Source organism: Xyrauchen texanus, chromosome 42 (genome assembly GCF_025860055.1).
Source record: "Xyrauchen texanus isolate HMW12.3.18 chromosome 42, RBS_HiC_50CHRs, whole genome shotgun sequence".
NCBI lineage: Eukaryota > Metazoa > Chordata > Actinopteri > Cypriniformes > Catostomidae > Xyrauchen > Xyrauchen texanus.
In genome coordinates, this window is record NC_068317.1 from 15307309 (window position 1) to 15330084 (window position 22776).

A 22776-nucleotide genomic window follows, 5' to 3' on the forward strand; every position below is an offset into this window, starting at 1 on the left:
AATAATTATTTTAACAAAAATCATAATCTGTGTATTTAACTACACATTAACTAGGTCATATGAACATCTAGTTAGTAATTACTCTGATTTATGAGTGACTTCAGTAAGTATTTTGATTCATGAAAATTTCCCAGCTGGTAAGTGTCATGCATTCAGGAGGTAGCGGTGTATGTTTTTGTGCTGTAGATTCAAAACAACCAGCTTATTTGAGTCATTCATTCGGGAATCAGTCTACACTGGTTGAGCTTCGTTTCGCCCTGCAGATTCAGCCGCTGCTGAACAGTAATGCGTGACAGAGTATTTTAGTGTAGTGTTCTGTTCACTGCGGAAGAATGCACTTTCGAGAACCGTAGAAGTCATGAAAATCATTTGGTTCTGGTATTTCTTAAGAAATGGAAAGGAAATGATTATCCACCAGACTTTTCTTCCTTTTTTTCCTAATGTTAATGAATCCAGAGTATTCTAAATAAAGTAGCGTGATTTTACCTTTGATTTGAATAAGTGCAAACTTATTCACGAATTATGATTTTTGCATAAAACACCTTTGACAGGTTTCACGGCAATATACGTGCATATAAACAGTTAGAAAATGAGGCCCACTGACCTTGTCAGATTTTATATGAAGGGTCAATTTGAACAATATTACTTTTTAAGGCAATGATTGATCCTGTTTAACCTTAATTTCCACCTGTTTGTCTTGTAGACAAGCGAAACGTCTGGCTGAGAAGACAGACAGTAAACCGACTAACTCAGGAACCATTGCTCAGGACTGCAAGGATTCAAAGGCTGTCCTCTAGGAACTGACCCCCCTCCCCCCTAGAGCCCCCATGACCGCCACTGCATCCTTCTACACATGTCAACATGCAATATGGTGGATGTGTCCCATGACAACTAAAAATTTTCTTGAGTCTATGTGAAGACAACACTATCTGAACACAACATTTATTTACTCTAGAGTTACTTAAAAAGCACAAGCAAGCTAATATAAAAAAAAGGAAAAAAAGATAATGCATGGTACCGTTTGAAAAACAAGGGAAACTTCAGTAACGGTGTAGAATTTCCCCATTTGATAGATGTTTGAATATTATTTTCACCTTGTCTCCTAGTGATATGGTTTAAAACAGGCTTATAGCATGCCATTAATAGAAAAGAAATGCATTATTGGGGGCAAACAAAGTTGTGTATCTTATTTTGGTGGGTTATATTATTTTCCTTTTCTCTTTAATCTATAAATAACAATGCTTGAGTATTTAAGGATTAACCAATGCCAGTGCTGTGAAGTCGTAGATGTTGTCTTCATATATAGTCACCCAGCTTACCGTACATGCTGACATAAAGCATTCATCTATCTATATGGATATATATGACTTGTAGAATAATCATACCCGGAGGAAAACAAAAACTATGAGTGTAAATGGACAAAATTGATGCTAGAGGTAAACAGCATATCATCACCCATGATACAGCTAATCTAAGGTGTCCAAATCGAACAAACAACCCTCTTGCCTTCTAAAACGTTTTTTGAGGATAGAATTGCGTGACAGAAATACAAGATCCTGTCGATTTGTGCCTCTAGCAAATTCCTGTTTGATGATTGTTTCCTTCTCCATCAGTTTTGTCCAGCACATCTACACCCATGTTGTGTGTTGTATTGACTCAATACATCAACTGAGTGCTTTTAAGGACTGCATTCTGAGGGTCTGTAATCGATGGACAAGCTCTCTTTTCAAAACGATTGAGTCGTAGAAAGAACAATAACTTGACCTGTCAAAGGTAAATCACTAGAAGAGTGTTTTTCTATCCCTGAAGATCTGCAATGTAACAAAAGACATGTTGGTTACCTAAAATGCAGTAAAATCACATCAGTTCATGTTGAAACCTGTGTTGTGTGTTGTCATTTTTTCTCCTGACGAGTGAATTTATGTGCGGTGAGATGACAGTGAAAATGCATTTGCATTTCTCATTTTATAAAAAAAAATGTCATTACAAATTACACTATCAGCACACCAAATTTGAAATGAAATTGAAAACATAATATCCCAGATGTTCAATCTGGTCTTCGATTTTTGGACCCCTCTGTATGTAATGTGTTTCATCTACCTAAAAAACTGAATATGTTCAGAATTATTATGTGTTCTTTGTAGCTAAACAACGGGTTTCATATTTTGCTGGCAGCACATGGGTGTGAATTAAAAACCACAGACGATTTGCTCAAGCATATTGTGTAGTGCTGTGTCCAAGCTAAAGGAACATCAAGGCTCAGTAACACGTGAACCATCACCCATGAGACTTTCAGTCGTTAGGACACAGCAGTCTAAAAATAGATATGTACTATAAGATTATGCAGTATCACTATGGAAACAGTCCTTCATTCATTGTAAGGAGTATTCCTTCTTTACATCACTGTCATACAAGTCCAAGCTCATTAAATTCTTTAACGGATAGAATATCGAGTCTGTTACAGATCTGTTATAATTGGTGTTTGCTAAGGCATTACTATAACATTGTTCATGTGATGTTAGTTGTTTGTTATCTCCAAACTTTAAGCACCATTTGTGCTGTGGACATGAATGATAGCTCAAAATCAAATCGTTGTGTAGAGATGTGCTATTATTTTTCCTAAGTGATTGGATTTATGATTAATAATAATTATTTTTTTTAAACTACAAAAAACATATCTAGAGACTTGGGGCTGGTCTTTTGACATAAAAGTAAGAAACCAAACAGAACATCCAAGAAACTGCATAGTACTGCATTAGAACCCTCCTAGAACACGGTAAGATTGACAATATTTGCTCTTTGGTTTTGATTTTTCAGGGGTATTTTATATCTTTAAAGGGCACATTTCTTTCTAACCACTTTTTTTGCCCCCATATTTTGTATTTTGGGGGCATTTTTGTTACTTTCAGTGGCAATTTAGCTTTGGGCCCCCTTAATTTCTTAATCTGTTCTACCCATATCTAGAGAATTGGGGTTGGGGTGTTTTGACTTGGGCCAGTAAGAAGCCATCCAGAACCCCCAAGCAACCACATACTGTAGCAATGCCGTCGCAACCACTAAGAACACCCTCATAAACCATATATAGATTTGGGGATGGGCTCTTGGATGGACTTCTTTGACTTTAGCAACCACCAAGAAAACCCTAAAAACATTCAAACATCCATTGTAATGGACAGATGTGCAACTCTTTAAAAAAAAACATAATTTGGGGGGAAATTCTTATGGAGTAAAAAGTAAATGGTTCTTTATAAGAAGAGAGCTTTCTGCTGAGCCTAGAAACTGTTAAAATGAAAAGATATTTGAGGCCTTCCTTAGATGCCACACTGGTTAAACCATCTGAAAATACTCCAGACACCCTTTAAAGGATCCTCAAATATCCTATTTATGTCCTCAGACAAACTTCAATATACATTTCGAGTGCCTCAAAGACTTTCTGTTATTATAGGGTTACTGAAGGAACCGTTGACAGACCTTAGAGTTCTTTAGAGTTCTTATAGGAACTTCAGTTTCTCAGAGAACCGAAAGGGTGTCTGGAGGATTTCCAGAGGGTTCTACCAGAGTGGCATCGGAGGAAGCCAATGAAGGTGCTGCAAAGAACAGTTGAAGAACCTTTATTTAAATGCCCTTTATTTCTCACAAGTTATCCTTATTGTTGTTTCTTAGTTCTGCTCCCATCACTGTCCTGTGGCATGTGATGTTTGTTTGAGTTGGGCCTTATGTAGCTTGCTTCAATTATTTGGAGAAGATTTAATTTTCTCTGTTTTGTTTTTGTTCCTTTTGTTGTGGCTGATCGGAGCTGGCTCATAACAGCCTTTCAGACTTTCTCTGGAACGCCCATTTGCTAAACTGATATGTAGCTATGCAACCTCAACAACAAACCCGGCCAGAGCAGCTGTAGACTGACATGAGAAAGCTCTCAATGCCGTGATCTGTATCCTTTAGCAGGAACATACTCTTCCATCTCAACAACAGAGAGATGTACTGCAAAGTTTCTTATGCCAGATCGTCAATGTATTTAAGAAAGTTGATAGAACGTTTTTTTAATGGCATTATCCCTCTTGAAATTCTTAGCGACTGGTATGCAGGAAGAGACAGTTTAAATTAAAGCTCTTCGACCTTTTTCAGGCCAAGTGTTCCTTGCTGGACAAGGACCCCTGTTACATATTGTATCAAATAGAGAGTAGCATTTTAAGCCTGGCCTATAATAACGTGTACAATATTGTGCATATTAATCAATTGCTTTGTTATTACATTTACATTGCAAATTGCAATAACATTACATTTTACATTTGCATAATACATTTTTATGTGGGAACTTTGGCTCTTCATTTTTGCTTAAGGTTAACTTAATTTGTGTTCAAGTGTTTTTAGATCAATTCGTTTGAGATCAAACAATATATAGCAGACTCCCTGTTTAAAGACCACTGCTTTAAAAGAATAACTTCCAGTAAATGAAAGATACGTTATCTTTTAATAAATACACAAGCGATGTAGATCACTTAAGGTTTAAAGGAATGGTTCACCAAAATGACTTTCATTTGCAGAACACAAAAGGATGCAATAGCAGTTGATAGTGATTTAAAAGTCGCTTTAAAGCTTAAAAAAGCTCCCAGAAGTGATTTAAAGTGACTTGTGCGTCAAATCCCAAGTTTTTTTAATGCATACAATATCTTTGTATGATTAACAGACCCAAGTTTGTCATTATTCACTCTCAAATTAAATAATTTATCAACTCATGTTTACAATCAAATATAGTGATGCATCAATAACAAGGCGACAAGCTATAGGCAGACTACGCAATTGCCTAGGGCCTTCGCATTGCCAGGGGCCTCCAAAGACATGTGAGCTTTGGTAGTTATCCAGGGCTGAACGGTGTGACAGTTATGTTCGCATTTGCTATTAAACATTATAATGTGTATATATACATTTTAACCCATTCGCACGTGTGCAATAAGTTTCGGTTCTAGCGCTTGAAAAATCCACAAATGATACCTATTAAGAGTGTTACAACAAAGAACATGTCAAATGAGTCTGATGTCTAATTATGCATAATCTCGAGCGCTTTAGCACATGGGCGTGGAAGCGTAGGGTCAAAGTTATGTTTCCTCTGCGCAGAGCGCTACTTGAACTGCTGCACTCAATTTGATGCGCTGTATGCAAAAACAGAGCAGCAGAAACTGAGTGTCAAATAATACAATCAAATAAAACTCAAGATATTATTCTGTTTGCCTGCAAGTCTGTGAGTACTGTATTTAAATGCTTGACATGTAGAGAATGAGCTTAAAGATGGTTCGCTTTTGACTCACTGGATTCAGCATGTTTCTTAGAGAAACTCCATGCAATGCGTACCTAATAGGCTATTCATATTAGTGGTCTATCAGTGGTCTATTCTTAACCGATACAATGAATGTTAATAAAACCTTTTATTAAAATGGTTATATTTATTGCATTAGTGTTTATTACAAAGCAGGAAATAAGAAAATGCATGATCCTTAGGTGTTGGAGCTTTCGAATGATATTCTTTATTGTGCACTCTATTATGTTTTAGTTGCTGTACTTGCATAACACTAAACAATTAAGAAAAGTCAAGTACTCTTGAATTTGCTCAATGCTAAAGGTTGTCTCAGTCTCAGACAGCATGCCCATGGATTACCCACAGAACATTCACAGCAAGCATGATGCATATTGGAGCAGAAATGGCAAGAGCTGACAGAAAATCCATTCTGATTGCCTAGTTGCAATAGGTAACGCTATAACACTGGGGTGCACAATTCCTTTATACAATTAGGACTCCTTAAATGTGCACTCTCTTTTAAATAAATGTCCAATTTTAGAATAGCTCTGTCCTGGATGACTCAAAATCATTAAGGTCCTTTCATCGTGTAAAGCTGTTAACACTGGCTTTCTTGCATGGGAAAAAAAGTTCAATGACCCCCCATCAGATTAAGTGTCATCGACCTGTTAAAACCATTAATTTTGTGCTTTGCTAAACTCTTTGTATATTGACAGGAAAAATAGATCCTGTCTACATAGCATGGGAAAACATTTAATAATCTTGTGTTTTCATGTTGTATCAAAGTTATGAATTTCTGGCAATATGAGGCTTAATTATTTCCTTAGCAAGTAGCTGCTTAAGTCAACGGGTCGTATCTGACAGTTAGCTGTAGAAGGATTTGATGTATCAGTATTTATCTCTCTCTGTATTCTCACTAATCTCTTACCATGGACCATCAGAACCCTGGCCCAATTAGCCAGACTTCAACATCAATACCTCCACCACTGCAGGCTGACATATTGATGTCTAGCTGGTTGCACACCAATTGAAGAGCACCTGGATGTCTCCAGTGCCTGTTCCTATGGGTAAGTGACTAGCTGTGTAAGTGCACCCATTTAATTAGCCTGATTAGTGTTAATGAAGAATGTCGTGCTTTTGCAGAACTGATGGAAATGTAATTATGCAAGTGACATTTAGATCACTTTTATTAGGTATTTTACTATGGATGAACTACTTCTAGCATTTCAGCAGGCATTTAGAAAAGAAAAATGCTTTTTTTTTTAAATAAATGATGAAAATCAGAAAATTGTATCAGAGGTTTTTTTTGGGAAAAGGTTACTCAAGGGTCAAAACGGCCTATGCATTTTACACTCTATTAGGACACTATTTTGACTCCCAAATCCCACTTAACATGCAGTTGTTCAATCATGTTTTTAAATAACTCCATCTATATGCAATTTGATACATTTCAGAATTATTACGCTTAACACATCGAGCAGATTTACTTATGAAATACTCAAGCTGCAACCTTTGAAACTAAAGAATACCCTCCTCTCTCTTCCTGTGATGCATTTCCCTTGAGTGAAACTCCCTGGTTTTGGCTACAATGGAACATTTGAGTCAAGCTGTTCTTCAGTGTCTACTTCCCAGAAGCTGTACGTGGCATTAACAATTGCTGCCCACCAATACATTAAAAGCTGTGTGTCATACTCTTAAAAAATTACTGTACAAGGATGAATTTAAGATAATTAGAAAAGTTGGCAAAGTCTTGAGCAACAAGTCTTGCACACTTAAGCATTCAAACTTTAAATCCTAGGTTTCCTGCACAGTTTCTTGGAATTTTTGGCATTAGCTGACATTTTGCAAATAGTCAGGCTTCTGAAAAGACTTCATACTTCATGGCTTGTTGCGGTGATAATTGATATTTTTGGAGATGGCTTACTTTTGAGGTTACGACTCCAATAAATCAAACCACAATAATCTAAATAATTTTATTAATTTAAGTTAGGTAGAGACACTAAACATTGGAACCACCTTGTTTGCTCCTCTATAGAGCAGTCTTTAGGAAAGTTACAAAAAGAGTACTTAAGTCATACTGTTAACAAATGGCAAACATGAAGAGGTAGAGATTTTAGGCTAATCACAGTCAATGAATGAAAGGACGCCTATCGGAATGTTTAAACTTGTTTTTTGTCCTTTCTCCCCAAACATACAAAATATTAAAATATCTATCAGTGAAAAGTAATTTCAATGGTCCAGGTTTGCATACAACAAAATGGATAAACATTTAAACAGGACAATAAGGTGTACATCGAGAGCTCATCTGACACTATCAATACAACATGTCAGATTGTGATAGACATTTTGTTACAGTTTGGATTTGGGTAATTTGCCAGATCTAAGACCACAAGTTGTAATTAATGCAAGAAACCAAAATGGATCACAAACTAAATGTAGTGTTCAATGAAAGGTTATTTTCTGTAGTGCTTAAGAAATCCATTGCTGTCTTTTGTGCATTCACATATACTGAATACCACCAATCTGTTTGTAGATATTGCTGAAGAGGACATTCTTAATTTAGAGTAAAATCTGTGCTCCCTCTCACCCAAAAAGTGTTGCGCGCACACCAAAAAAAACAAAAAGGGGGAAACAATGTTAACAAGCATTCATTCCATCTCAAACTTTGTCAGCATAAATTGGCATATTCTGAAGCATTTGCAATTTACCAGACTTTCAGTTATCACCACATGAATTATCACTGGGCCCTTTCGATACATAATTTGTAGTGGCGCAGTACCACATTGAACAGTGTGATAATGTTGGCAGTGTAGAGAAAAGTAAATACAGTGCATGTCTACACACAAAAAATAAAAAAGTGACAAGGTTTTACTGTTCGTACAGTAACATACTGTATAGTTTCACAAAGACACTAGATAATGCTCGTGACTACATTACGTAAATAGTTAATTACTGAATATCTCATGTATGATTTCAAAACTATTGACACAGTATATAGATGGATGGTTTCTATAAACAAACCATTGAAAACACAAAACAAAAAAATGACAAATAAATCCTTAGTGTAGTACACAGCTTTCTTTGTTCCAGAGGAACAATATGGTAAACCTTTGCATCTGCCGAATGCAAGTGCACCAGTCTAAACTCAGTCTTTTTCTCTACAGTCTTCCCTCTCAGTGGTCTCATCCTTTTGCGGGGTTATCAATTTCAAGCCCTATGTGGAACTTGGAAACAGCACCCTCTAGATCCCATTCTTGGCCTCGTTGTTGTTCATTGCCTCCTTCCTCTGAGCCAGGAAGGGGTACATGCACTTATCTGCCCCCAGAAACCGGTACATGCACACAATCGCTTCGAAGGGCAAAATGCTGTAATAGAACAAAAACAAATGGACCATGTTAGTTCTCATTAGCGCAACAAGGTGTAAACCAATGGTTCTCTGCTGGCTTTGCTTCAGGACCCATTTTTTCCTTTGGACACCCAAAATTGTTTGTCTTACAAAATTAAATTGATGGTTTCATACTATTATCGGATAATTCACCACACAAAACTAGTATTATACAAGCAGTATTAGGATCAGCACCCACCTTTTCATAAAGTTGACCATGTATACAATGCGAGGTGTGCAGATCATGGGCTGATCCGTCAGAATGGCCCTCATGGCTTGTTTTACGCAGAACTCTGGCCTCAATGGAGGGAGAAAGGGCTCGATCTCTTTCCTGCCCCACCAAACCAAAGAAAAAGCAGGGGGAGAGAAAATAAAAGAGACTTTCATTAAACAAAGACAACTCTTAATCATTCATGTTTTCTTCTCTAAGCCCAAGTGCTTAGCCAGTCAGAGCAAGTCATTACTGAGTGGAAACAGATCCCGCATGCACCTGATATAAAGGCAAGCTTCTATTCAATTGGAAGCCCTATTGTGTGCATGAAAAACCAACCTGACAGTGACATGAGAGGCCACAAGCAAAGCTACCCTGACTGTTGTTAAGCAATGTCTACTTGAACTAGATACCCATTGTCTGTTTCACTCCTTTAGTGGCCATTTGAAACCCAGTCATGACATTTGGACTGCCATTCTTACCTTATTCTACATCCTTTGAACATGCCCGTGTCCACCAGGTAAGGACACACCAGTGTCATGTGGATACCGTCCTTCTCTGAAGCCTTGATTTCATGACTAAGGGACTCGTGGAAGCCGATGGCACCGAACTTGCTAGCGCAGTAATCCTGAAACCAAAAAGTAACAGAGTCTGTAATGGTGTGCTTTCAATTTGAGCTTCCCAAGGCAGTTTTCCTTTCTGTAATGGCATGGCAGCTCTACAATTTCATTAGAATTCTTCTGCCGTGTATGGAGTATACTGTAGGTAGGAGGGTTTTGATGTGGTTCACTGTGGACATAATCTTCAGAAATGGAATAGGCAAACACAGATGCGTGTAGATAAACACTCTGGAATAAAAGGAATTTGAGTGCACACACACAGCAGCTTGAGTCACTCCATTAATGCAAAACCATAAAAAGTCACATTCAGAGCACAGTAAGGAAGCATAATAGGCCAGACACTGCTTCTGGGACCCTTTGAAGTGAGACAGAGTTAAGGATGAGGGCTTGTAAAATAGAAGTGTACTGTACGTACAGCTAACAAAACAAAAAAGGCAAAATTTCCCCAAAGGGCTGTTGGGGAAAAATGATATCAATTTGGACAGCAGTAAAAGGCTTGTACAGTACATGCATTAGGCTCCACAAACCATGAGGTGCCCTGTATACACAAGATGGTGTAACCAATAAAATGGATTTTCAGTCTTGTTTAACCAATTCAAATACATTTCATTTTTGTATAAAAAAATATAAATAAAAAAAAGGCCCAGTGTATGAATTAAAAAGCTTTAACATAGCTGAAATTAGTGATGGCCAGCACAATAAATCAGACATTTTTGGAGAATTTGAGGTTATCAGCATTGATTAATGAACAGAAATGGTAGTTTCTTGGTGTATCAATTCCAAACTCTACTGACAGACTTTTATCAATTAATATTATGCAAAATTGTAGCTCAACTGAAAACAAAATGGTGCTAGGTTTGATTCCCAGTAGTGACAATAAGATACTGTATTTAGATAATCAATTTATTTAGAGCATCTTCCAAAAAAAGCATAGAGAAAGAGCATATTTTTACAGAATATATGGCAGTATTTTGCCTCACTGCTCTCTAAATATTGGCAGCAAAAAAAAAAAAAAAAAAAAAAATTGGTTTACCATTAGTTAAAATGGCTTTGAAGAAGTTTGTTTTGAGAAATCTACATGTGTATATTGACAAATACAAAACCTCTCCAACATACACAAGTGCTCCATGGAAAACCTGTCTTTTCAGTAACTAGACATCAAGGAAGACCAATTCAGCATCTCTCAATTGTTAGCGCTCCTTAATTTGCGTGGATCTATGAGTGCTGCAGCGAATTTCCATGCGGAGCATCTTTTTATTCCAGTCTGCCAATAGATATATGTGATTGATGCAAATGTACTAACCTCCACACCAGCTGTGCTGAATAGGCCCAGCGAACTGGCAACTGTCACAATGTGGCCATGGTTCATCTCTAGCATCTTGGGAAGAAATGCCTTGGTGGTCTGGAAAGAGATGAGGAAGGAGGGGGAAAAAAAAAGACAGTTATTTGTTTTATGCTGTTTTTCTGTGCCAAAGCCCTTTGATCCAGTTTCTTTTTCTTTCGACAAATAATTCACCAAGTCTAAACACTCATCTCCCTCGTCCTGCTGGGGGAGTTAAGAAACACAATTCCATTACTGTCTTAAAGGCCATTTACAGGGAGCTCGGCTTTTACATTTACTTAAAAAAATGAATTGGTGTACAGTTCAATTTGTTTTGGTAGTACTAGTTTCAAGAACATTTTCACTTCTGACACGGAAGTTTAACTTGGACAGAAAAAAGAAACTACTTCATGGAAGCATGATTTATTGCACAGGCTTTGTTATGTCTATGGGGTGGTTTCATATTGGCCCGAAATGGCTTATAAAATGGTGAAAAGACAGCTTTTAGACAGAAACATGCCAGTTCAAAACAAGTGGTTTGTCTGTGGTTTCCTCTTTTCCCACAACGAGTTGTTCCCAAGAGTAGCATCTCAGTATCAGCAACACAAAGCCAGAGCGGCGTTGTCACTCACCACTGTCACCACAATACAACTCAAAGTCCAAAACAAAGCTCTGAGGTACTGTAAAGCCACTGTAAGTCAACAAAGAAGGGGAAACAAACACCACCTTTTTAACCAGGATCAGGCATTAGCATTGGAACAATTAAGTGTATTGAAACCTAGAAAAATAGCGGAGGTTGGTTTGTAGTGCAGACGGTTTCTAGTGTGTACAACTGAACACCTCACTAACTATGTTATAGGGATAGTTAATCCAAAAATTAACCGTTCTATAATAATTCTCACTCTTATTTTGTTCCAAACCCATTCTTGTGAAGAATGCAAAAGATATTTGGCACAATGTCCAAGCTGCTCTAATACAATGAAAGTGAATTGTGATATTAATTAAATGGAAGAAAAAAAGCAGCTTGGACATTCTAAAAGAAATAAAAATAGGTTTGGAATTACTTGTGGGTGACTAAATGACAATACATTTTTGGGAGAACTGTTCCTTTAAAATCCTTTTTTTTTTCTTTTTTTTCCTCCCCCTCATCTGGTCTGATGTCCTGCCTGGCTTTGATTGACCGTTTGCAATGAATCCGGCTCATCTTCCACTTTCCCCTGATCCCGGCTCAGATTGAGTGAATAAAAAAAAAAAATATATAAATAAAATAAAAAACAAGCATGCCACATCTTTCACTTCACACCCAGGGGAAGTGAGAGGGTGGATATAATAATGATGAAAAACACCAACATCATCCATTTACTACTCTTACAAAAGACAATTCGTACAAGCCTGCAGAACCACCTGTGGCTTTAGTCAATTCTCAATGGAACATGAAACATGCAATGAAGAGTACAAAACTGTTAAAAGCCAAGAACAGAGCCATTTCCAGAGGCCTTCAATTATATCAGTATTTACAAACAAGCCCAGTGGAAACTTACTTATGCTTGAAAATGGTACCAGCTCGGATGGTTACGTGCAATGAGCAGAAATGCATTTTCGCACCTCTGCCCGCCATCTTAACACCTTGATAGGTTTCTGAAATATCTGCGAATCTGGCTGTTGCACTGGAATCTCTCAAATTCATTAATTTCTCCTGGCTTCACCTCCATGAACCAGGTCATATGAATTAGAGTTGCAGCCCACATGGTACAGTTAATATCCACATGTGCTTTTTAATCCCTGATGTTAAGAGTTAACTGTGTGTTTTTCCAGTGCATCAAGCATAAAATTGCTCTTAATATTCATCTCGTTGTGTTGGGGGGCACATTTTGGGGAGCAGACTTGGACCCGTTTAAAGCTGAATCCGTGCCTTGCATGCCAAACTGGTGGTAAGCATGCGTGCAAATGAAGCATTAGGGTAGATCGGGCCTGTAGTACACATATGCCAACATCTTCCAAACACTGCAATCTACACTACTGTAATTTGATTTGGGGAGTTTAGACTACGAGCTGTTGCCAATGAAACAGATTAGACTATTACATCCCTCTTGGCCATAACAGAACATTAGTGCACAAAATAAGACAAAGGTAATCAAAGGTCTGCTTGTACATCCTGTGGGGAAATGGCTTTTAAACTACTCATGTAACACCACAGAACTTGAAGTCATTCCAGTGGACAAATGTGAACTAAAGTACATGAACGCAGACGTTTCTAGCAACACAAGCTTGTTTTCTTGCATCGTTTCATTCCAAAATGTGTATGAATGCAATTCATAACACAACACAAGCTTACAATGCATTCTCAGCATTGACACCAGGGGTGCTATAGCGTACATTAGTGTGAAGTTTCCACTTCTATGGTGAGTTTTCTCTTTCAAGTCAACTACTGTCATAGCAGAGCAACGGTTTAAGACAATATTGCGAAGCAAATACGTAAAAGGTCAATATATTCATAGCATTTAATCAGAATAGCACATTCAGTTTAAAATGGAAGAAAGTTTAGAAGGTAACCATCACTCCCTTGACTGTGGAGGTTTGTTACAGTCACAGTACTGAAAGAACGCACAATTACCATGTTTATCTGGACAGTGCATTGGCCAAGTGCTTGCGTCTCTGTGTACTTGCCTGGTTTCTGCCCATAGATATAAATAAAAATGTGATGTAGAAAAAAGAAAAAAGTGATTTTGCCTTTACATAACTTTCTAGTGAACAACACAGTTTCCTGTTGAATGCACATTGGTGTAAATGGCATTCTTAGGCACTACTCTATACTGACCCACAAAATGGTGCAATTTATTGGTAGAGTTAACATTAAAGAACTAATAATCTATTAAGTAAAAAAAGTGAATATAGGTACAAAATATTGGTCAAACCGATAACTGGTGTATCACTACTCTCCAGTTTATGGACTGACACTACCTTTATTGAAACTGGCCACATTACAACCTCATTGGGTTACCAGTTACCAGTTCAGCACCTTAACTAAACAAATCGTAAGTTACCAGCCCAATACAATTCCACATGATAATTAAGCTACCGCCACATCATAAGCTCTGAATTTGCACACATAAGAAATGGCAAGGGTCTTTGTATAAACCCAATCCACTATGGAATGAGCCTTTGAAGGGGGCCAACTCTGATGTGGGCATGGCCTTACTGACCTCTCGGACACAAAATGTGTGAAACCAAACAGAAGTTCATGTCTTAATTCATAGCTTCCGTAATTGCTTCTCAGCGCCTGGGTTTACGCTAAATTAACTTCCAACAGCAGAAAGCTTCCTTGGCCCTTGCAGTGGTTCTATGCCTGTTGTGCTCTCTAATTGATACAAGCTCAAGTCCACTGCTCCTCACAAAGCTCTTCACAGCTGCAGTGTCAGCCTGGATTAGTGCTCATGTCTGACCACTAGGGACATGCACAAATATTGTTGTACAGAAAAGCCCAGATGGCCAGTAATTAGAAGAACGTGGACTGGCCCTAAGAAATATAGCAGAGGCATCAGACTTTGATGCCCAACAAATAAAACTGAAGTGGGGGCTAATTGAGGGTCTAATTGATATGATGTTCCTATATTGCCAATGTTTGATTAAAGTGGGAATAGGGAAACAAGTATTTGCATGCTAGATCTATGGTTATGTACTCTACATTATATAAGGGTCATGCCCCTGCATCCATGCTCGACCAGGTTGATTTATGCTTGTTTGATGCTGGTCTAGCTTGTGTACCTTTGTTTTTAACTGCAAAAAATAAAAATAAGCTTGTCAACCACCATGGCCTTTATGGCAAGGCTGGTTGACCAAGGGAGACTTGATAGTTAAACTAGTTGGGACACCAGCACACTAGCATCCCATGGTGATGCATGTCTTTACAAGAGTGATTAAGGGTAGTTTTGACTAAACGTTGTTAAACACCATTAAAAACCACAACCAAATGGACTCCAACTCTATCAAATAATTCACCAGTGAATCTCACTGGCCAGGACCTCTGCAAATATAAGCGGCCCAAAATCAAATATCTGGTACAGGTGCATTTGCCTGGATCTAAAACTACTCAAGACCCTTCTGTCTGGCTGCTCCTTTTCTCTTGGTCCAGCAGGAATGCAGGCTGGAGAACTTCGCTCCTGTCGCTTGGCATCTTGTCAAGCTGATTGCCAGACAAGAAAGCAATTGTCGCATAAGTGGGTCAGCCAGCAGCTCCCCATTACCAGCAAGCTTGTGTACAAGACTCCCTTTCCCTTGATGCTTTTCTCTAGAGATGGGCTGAGTCACGCTCACTTAGCAACTAGAAGGCTTTAACGGTCACCACTGCACCCAGTTCTGGAATGCACTGCTCGCATATCGCCTATTATGGGGTCAACATCATGAGACAGATATTAAAATCTGACAAAGCATTAAATCTGTATATTTGCACCACTTAAAATATTTGCTTTGCAAAGTTAGTCAGTTTGCCTCAATATCACATCTACTGGCTATTCTCAAGTCAGTCTGTCCTGCTGAAATAAACTCACATCTGCCCAAGATAGCTTGCTGGTCATAGCTGGTTCAAGACAGTTTTAGCGGGTCTCCAAGCCTTTAGATGGGGGCAGCTGACCTGATAAGCGAAAGTGCCAAAAACCCCTCTAAAACCAGACAACGGACCAGGCCAGCAGACAGCTAAAACCAGAAAACAAGATTTTTTTTTCATCAGGGTGAACAGCATCTGCAGAGTAGGGCTGCAACTAACGATTAATCTAATGATTATTAGAACGATTATTCGACTACTCAGCGATTGCAACAATTAATGATTAGCTCTTAACTGATTATTCAGCTTGTGCCACGGCTTAAAAGGTCGTATTAAATGTGCTTCCTAACAATAAAGAGGAAAACAAATAATCTTTTAAAAATACCTCTAAATGACATTCACTGATTTAAATGGGGGGGTATTTAGATTTGCTTTAAGAGAACGAACACGCACGCATGCACGCACGCACTTTATATTCTAGCTTTAGCAAATGTGGGCTCGAGTGACGATCATCTCTGCGAGAGCGTGTATCAGCCGAATGCAGTTTCAATCTCTCCCCCATAAGATGCATTCACACTGCCAGCTACTTTGTTGCTGCATGTCATCAGTGGCTGGTGGTTAGGTCGCTAGTGGTGTGTATGGAGAGTCTAAACAGCACGGTTTCTTTACAATTAATATTATTATTAAAATATTAGGACCATGTAAGCTCTACCATCTTCTCGTATTGGCTGTCGCTCCCGAAATTCACTCTTCATTTGCATAAAGTTAAACATTTCTCAACTTTGTCGTGTCACTGGTCACGCCCACATCTGGTCGCCAATGGTCGCCCGTGTTGCCAGAAGTCGCTGGCATTGTGAACGCAGCTTTAGATTGGGACATTCACACAACTCAGAGGAGGCGCTGACCACACAGAGAAATGCAAGAGTCGGAGTTTGTAGTTAATTATATGAACTGCTTCCGTATTATTTGAACTTTAATAAAGCTATAAATGGATTAAAACTGCATTTAAGATGTAACTTTTTTTGTAACTTTACTTATTTTGTATAATTCCCTTGTACTTTGGGATCTACATCACCTGAAGATGTTTATAAAGTTTAGATTGCATTGACTGATCGGTGTAATTCTTCCTCTCCTCAGTCAGGCACGAACTGCAGTGCTGCTCTCGCGTGCCATCATTACGGTTTAATGTTATCCCAAGTTACGTTAAATGAGATCAAACGACTATTCGACAATTAACATTTTTGTTGCAAATTTTGTTTTATTGTCGACGTTGTCAATAACGTCGACTAATCTTCAGCCGTGCTGCAGAGACCTCACTGTTGTTGGGACTCAAATCCAGCTGTAAGCAAACAAAAAGCAGAAGGCTTCAGCGGAGCACAGACAGCCTGGAAGGGAACCACTCGGAGATGATGGCCTTGCTTCCTGTTGGCTCCTCCAGCTTTGTTACATCCCACCATGCAATCCGACAAAATAAAGATGATGTCCATCTGGACTTTGCCCTTCCCACCTCCAGAGTTTCGAAACACAGTAGACCATTGAAATGAAGACACTGGACTGGTTGCCAGGTCATCTTTGAGACCATTTAAGAGGATGAAATGGAGCAGTTATAAAGCCAGGCTTAAGAAACTTCAAGGCCACACAAAAAAAAAAAAAAAAAGTTAAAAATAAAATGAGGGGGTCTGGAAGGCAGTGGCCTCCACACTACGTTCAAAAAAACGTAAAAGCTAAAGAATAAGACACATGCTTTTTTTCCCTCATACTGTTCCAAACCCTTATTACTTTCTTTGGTGGAACACAAAAGAAGATGTTAGATAGAAGGGCTGCATGAAATGGAGGAAAAATGCAATATGCATTAAGTTGTTGGATACGTGACTCCAATGTCATTGGCATGCGCTGAACACAAGAACCCCCACATACCAAATATTCTTAAATTCATTGGGGGGCAGTCTTTCCCAGACATCAAATAAATGTCTTATTCCAAATTGCATATAGACAGCATATACTGTAATATGTACGGTTTTACCATTACCTACATGTCTGCAAATGTGACACACTCCATTGTCGACGTTGTCCATTATCTACAACGTCGATAAAAATTATAGACAAAAATCTTCCTTGTCGAATGATTGATGTAATTTAACATAACAGAAGCACATTAAACTCTGAGGACACACAAGAGCAGTACTGCAGCTCCCACCTGATTTAGGAGAGGAAGAATTACATAGTTCAATCCAGATGCACTCTAAACTTTTCAAACAGCTTCAGGTGATGTAGATTGCAAAGTATGAGGAAATTATAATGCAAAAATACAAAATAAGTAAATACAGAAGCACTCTCATTGTGGAATAAGCAGAGCCGGCGCTCTTTAAAGGAAACACCCCGACGTTACATCTTAAATACAGAAGCAAATCATGTAAATCACTACAAACTCCGAAACCGGCATTTCTCTGTGCGGTCAGCACCTCTTCTATGAGTTGCGCTAATGTCCCGATCTAAGGGGGAGAGATTGAAACAGCACCCGGTTGAGGCGCACTCTGTCAAGGGAACGCACTCATGCAGCTAGATTAGAACGTGATGGCTCGTGACTTATTGAATCATAATATATGTCACTGTGCATTTCTTATAGTGAAGAAAATTGCCAATATGCAGCTTTATTAGAGGGACTTTGTTTTTTTTAGTGAGTTAAAGATGGAATGACGTGAACAGAAAGGTCAGTGAATTTCTTTCACTGAATTAATGGGGAAAAAAAATTAAATTCAGTAATGTCTTTTAGAGGGATTTTTAAGGGATTTTTTTTTTTCCTCTTTATTGTTAGCAAGCATGTTTAATGCAACCTTTTAAGCCGGGGCACAAGCTGAATCATTGGGTAAGAGCCAATCATTAATTGGTGCAATAATCGGCAAATAATCGTTCGATTATCACAATAATCGTTAGTTGCAGCCCTAAACACAATGTTAGTATCAGCTTTTAAATTGTGAATTTTATCATGAAATTAAAACAATACATGTTTTTTTTTTTATGGTCTTTAATTCCTTTTGCAACAGAGCGGGAGAGCCAGCCAGCTCTATCTATATGAATGAACATCAGAGGGTATGCCAAGTGCATCTCTCTCTCCCCCTCTCCATAAATGAACATCAGAGGTTATGCTAAAAGATACAGTTCAATATACTGAAATGTGTCAAGTAATTGCCCAAATTGTTAAATGCTGAAATGACAAATGGAAAATTAGTGGGGAATATCTCTTGCTTTAACATCATGGATCAAGCACCGAAGCACTAAAAGAGATTGGTGTCCACGCACACACCAAGTGCCAATCGCGCACCCAGTCTATTCTCTGCTATCTGCGTTGCCATAAACCTTAGTCTGCTGTACTTTTTACTGTATTAAAATAATTATGTTCTTGTAAGCCCTTGCAATATGCATATCACGATCTGTATATTTGCAATATTTTGATAAGTGCAACATTGTCTGGTCCAATTATATGCAGAATGATAGCCTCAATCACCCTTCACTTTTAATGCATCTTTTCAATACCATGAAAGTGAATGTTGACTAATGTTTTGGTTCCTACAATTCTGGCTAACATCAGCTTTTGTGTTCCACAAGAGAAAGTCATAAGGATTTGGAACAACATGAGGGTGAATAAATGACAGAATTTTCATTTTTTGGGTGAACTATCCCTTCCTAAAGAAAGATGACCTCCCAGGCTCTACAACTACTTCAGTTCAATTGATCAAAACATGAATGAGCAGCACCATAATACAATTGCATACTGGTACTTAAAACATCCTTCTGTACAAAAGAACGGCAACACAAAAACAATTATAAAAGTGAAGAGAAAAATCAATAATGAATCTTGCAGTGTAACACACCACGTGCAAGCAGCAGCGACCAATTAAGGTAACATGTTTGTGTAAGAGGGAAGGTAGTGTTGGTGCATTTCGATTCAGCTGGCTTATGGATTTAATGACCACATCCACTCGCTATTCCCTGGCTGTCCTTAATCATTAAGCCCTGCTTTCATCTTAAACCCCCACAAGAAAGCATGCACTGCATAAAGCTTAATAAAACAAGCAAAACCTTAATGAGAATCCCAATTCCACCACTAACAAGTGCATCTATTTTGGCAAGCAGCACTGCTTTCATTGAATATCTTCCAAGTAACAACTAAAACAAAAACAAATGCAATAAAATATAGGCAAATTAAATTGTGTTACAATTGTGCTCAATTTGCATCCAGGCATTTTCATGCTTCATTAAAAGGACATCCAGTATTTAGAACGTGTTCATTTGCGTGTTTGCCAATGGAACAAAAATGCCTTCCTTAAAAGAAAGTGTGGGATCAATTGTGTCCCAGTCGTTCACCACAAAGTGGTATCTTAACACCCTAATGACGTCTAAAAGCTTTTAACTAAAAGGCTCATCAATACTCGCCTAATTAACTGCGAGTGAGATCAACCATTTTACTTCCCAGGCTGTGTGCCATGATGTCAACCCTCCCTTCTCCAAAAAACATTAACCATTCTGTCTTGCTAATAAACAAATTATTAAGACCGCCCCTCCACCTCCCCCACAGACACATGCATTAAAAAAAATACAACACCCACTATTATGTGGTGCATTATTCACAACAAACTGCCCCACTACGGCCCAACCCACAAGGTGGTCTTAGGAAGACAATGCAAATTAGAGACATTCAATTCAGGGCTTTTACGCATTTACTGGCAAGAGGTTAATTAGTGAGGCCAAGTGAGAATGGACTCATCCAAATGGTACTTCCCCAAGCAGGATGTGCCTTCAATGGGCTTTAAATTAACAAACCAAAGCAGAGCAGATTGCTCCTGGTGATCTTAACAAAACCCCCTGCTGGATTTGTCTAGCTTGGAGCTTGTTTATATATAGATCTGGGAGCTTTGGAGAGGACCATGTTGATACGGCAGGGGCCATGTTAATAAAGTTTGGGGTGGGGGTGGGGTGAAGCTAACCTAGATCAGTAAATTGCTTTGATATGGTGTCTGAAAATGGGCCAGATTCTCATAATCTCGGTTTTTGGATGTCTACATCAGCAGAACATCCAGACATGACCATAAATATTTATTTTGGCTGCCACAAACAATCTATTGAAAACAAATTGGTAACACAACAGAAAGAGAAAGTGAGACAGGGGCGCTAAGGGTTCTTTGCTGAATATGCGACATTTATTCAACTAGGAATGTTTCAAGTGAAATGGCCCATCTTAGAGGGCAGACACAACACATTTGTTTGCACTTAAAAACACCAGACTGATTGGGCAATGGAGCTTCAAAGTGTGTAATCTAATTGATTGCAAAAGAATAAACAGGGTTGCTTGCTTGTTCTCATTTAGCCATGTAGTGTGCAAGTTATTTCATTTCCCATTAAACTTAATATTAACTTCAATCTCCATTCTGGCTGGCTTACAAGTGGGATCACTAACATGCTTGGGGAGGAAAAAATAAATAAAAACATTCTTCCTTGTTTGGCTCAAGTGCAAATGCCAGAATAGAGAAATGACTATGTGCTGATTAAATGGGGTCCCTGACAGTGGCATCATGTGATATCATCACTAGAAAGAGGACATTCCGTTTGAACAAAAACAGCTGTACACTTTCGTTTAATGCACATTGACTAGTAACAGTTAGAACCGTATGCAGTTAAGAAGTGTCAAAGTGGGTGAAGTTGAATAAAAACTCACCCAGAAGTGTGCATGGCAGTTCACCACCATCGTCCGCTCGATCAGTTCATCGGGGCACTCAAGCAGGTGGTGGCCAGACACAACACCAGCATTGTTGATCAACAAGTCCACTTCACCGACTTCCCTGCGCACTTTCACCGCTGTGGAGTACACGCTTTCCCTCTTGCCCACATCAACCACATATGTGTACACCTGTGGCTGAAAAGGAGGGACCTCTTCCACACCGCCAACAGCTCCTAAGGAAAAATAAATAAACCGAGTTAATCAACACCGGAGATGCAAAAGCCTCATTCATATGATCTCCATTCAGTGTTCAGATTTTTTAATGACCAATTATCACCCATTAGCCAATGAGGACTTGCCTATATTTTGGTAGAGCAAAAGATTCCCACATTCTTAAAGTTGTGACCATAAACTGTTTGAGATTATTGTGAATTATTAAAAAGTAAATTTGCCACGAAAACATCCATTTGAAAAACTTTACATCTCAAATAATATACAAGTTTGAATGTAAATGCTTTCTAAAATTCTAAGCTTCATATTTATGCCTAAATCCTCTAAAATTGTCCCAATTCACTTCCATTGGAAGTGCCTTACTGTAACCTTTCATGATTTTGTTTTCTAGAGGAGCAACGATTCAAAGTTATTTTATGTTGTAATCAACATTAAGTTATGCCACAAATGCTCCAGTTTTCAATGCAACAATATACTTGCATGTATGTATGTATGTATGTATGTATATATTTCTTATAATAATAATAATACATAATTTTATACTTAAAATCATCAACCTATACTTTATATGTTCGAGGTAGGCAAATAAATGGGATCAGACACAAAATAAGACAAACCAATGAAATATATAGCCTACTATATCATAACAGCATCAAATCATCCCATTTACCCTCTTTTGACATCGGGGTGTCTTCCTCTCTGTAGATCTGTCGCACCATCTCCGCAGTTTCCTCGTTGCTCTGACTGTTGATGTCCCACAGCACCAATGTTGCCCGGCGCCGGGCGAACTCCTTCGCGAAGAGCCGCCCGAGTCCGCCGCCAGCCCCGGTGATAAGGCACACCTGTCCCGCTACGCTCTTCTCTTTCGGCCGTATGAGCAACTTGAGTCCGGCCATCATGATAGCCCAGAGGACTTTCAACATGACCAGGAAAAACTCCACGACAATGTTTATCACCATGTCTGTTGCGTGTCTTTACGTCGCAAATGCAAAATAAAGCCTTACAATAAAGTTACACGTAAAGGACTAAAAAAGTTTTTCTATTGTGCTGATGACATTAAAATGTAATTTATCTTTAAACTATCCGCTTATATGATAAGGCTATGGGGTGAGCATCAAATTAACCCCAGCTGGCATAGAACTACTAATATAGCTACATATATCATAAAATACTACACACCAGTTGAAGAAATAGCGCTTTAAAATGTCAGAATATGAGCTTGACAAATAAAAACAGGTGTGCTTTGGGGGTTTGGACTTCAGAAATGTTTATATTTTAACGCGACAAATGTCCGTAAATGACAACAACGAAAATGTTAAAGAAAAAGGCATGCGTCTCTAAGTTGCCATAAATACAGCCGCGTCTCCTCGTATCAACACTGTAGGATCCCGGTACGGACACGCGCGCGATAGCTGCCTGACCGTTGCCGCTTTATAGAGAGACGAGAGTGACAGACAGA

The 22776-nt window shown here is 38.6% G+C and overlaps 2 protein-coding genes across 6 annotated transcripts in view; one reads left to right on the forward strand and one right to left on the reverse strand.

Moving 5' to 3' along the window:
* stau2 (staufen double-stranded RNA binding protein 2) overlaps window positions 1–1886 on the forward strand; it is a 136770-nt gene extending 134884 nt beyond the window's left edge. For all 5 annotated transcript variants that reach the window (XM_052114456.1, XM_052114458.1, XM_052114460.1 and 2 more), the window contains exon 15: window positions 704–1886. In XM_052114456.1, the coding sequence (XP_051970416.1) occupies window positions 704–797 (94 nt within the window). In that variant the 3' untranslated portion in view covers window positions 798–1886. The remainder of the gene's footprint in view (window positions 1–703) is intronic.
* Window positions 1887–7458: 5572 nt separating this feature from the next.
* On the reverse strand, window positions 7459–22776 carry LOC127635110 (retinol dehydrogenase 10-A-like). The gene is made up of 6 exons (XM_052114901.1): window positions 21988–22776; window positions 21084–21319; window positions 10813–10911; window positions 9372–9517; window positions 8878–9009; window positions 7459–8658 (listed from the first exon to the last, which is right to left on the reverse strand). Exons 1-6 carry the CDS (start codon window positions 22274–22276, stop codon window positions 8535–8537), a joined length of 1026 nt encoding a protein of 341 aa, XP_051970861.1. The 5' UTR covers window positions 22277–22776; the 3' UTR covers window positions 7459–8534.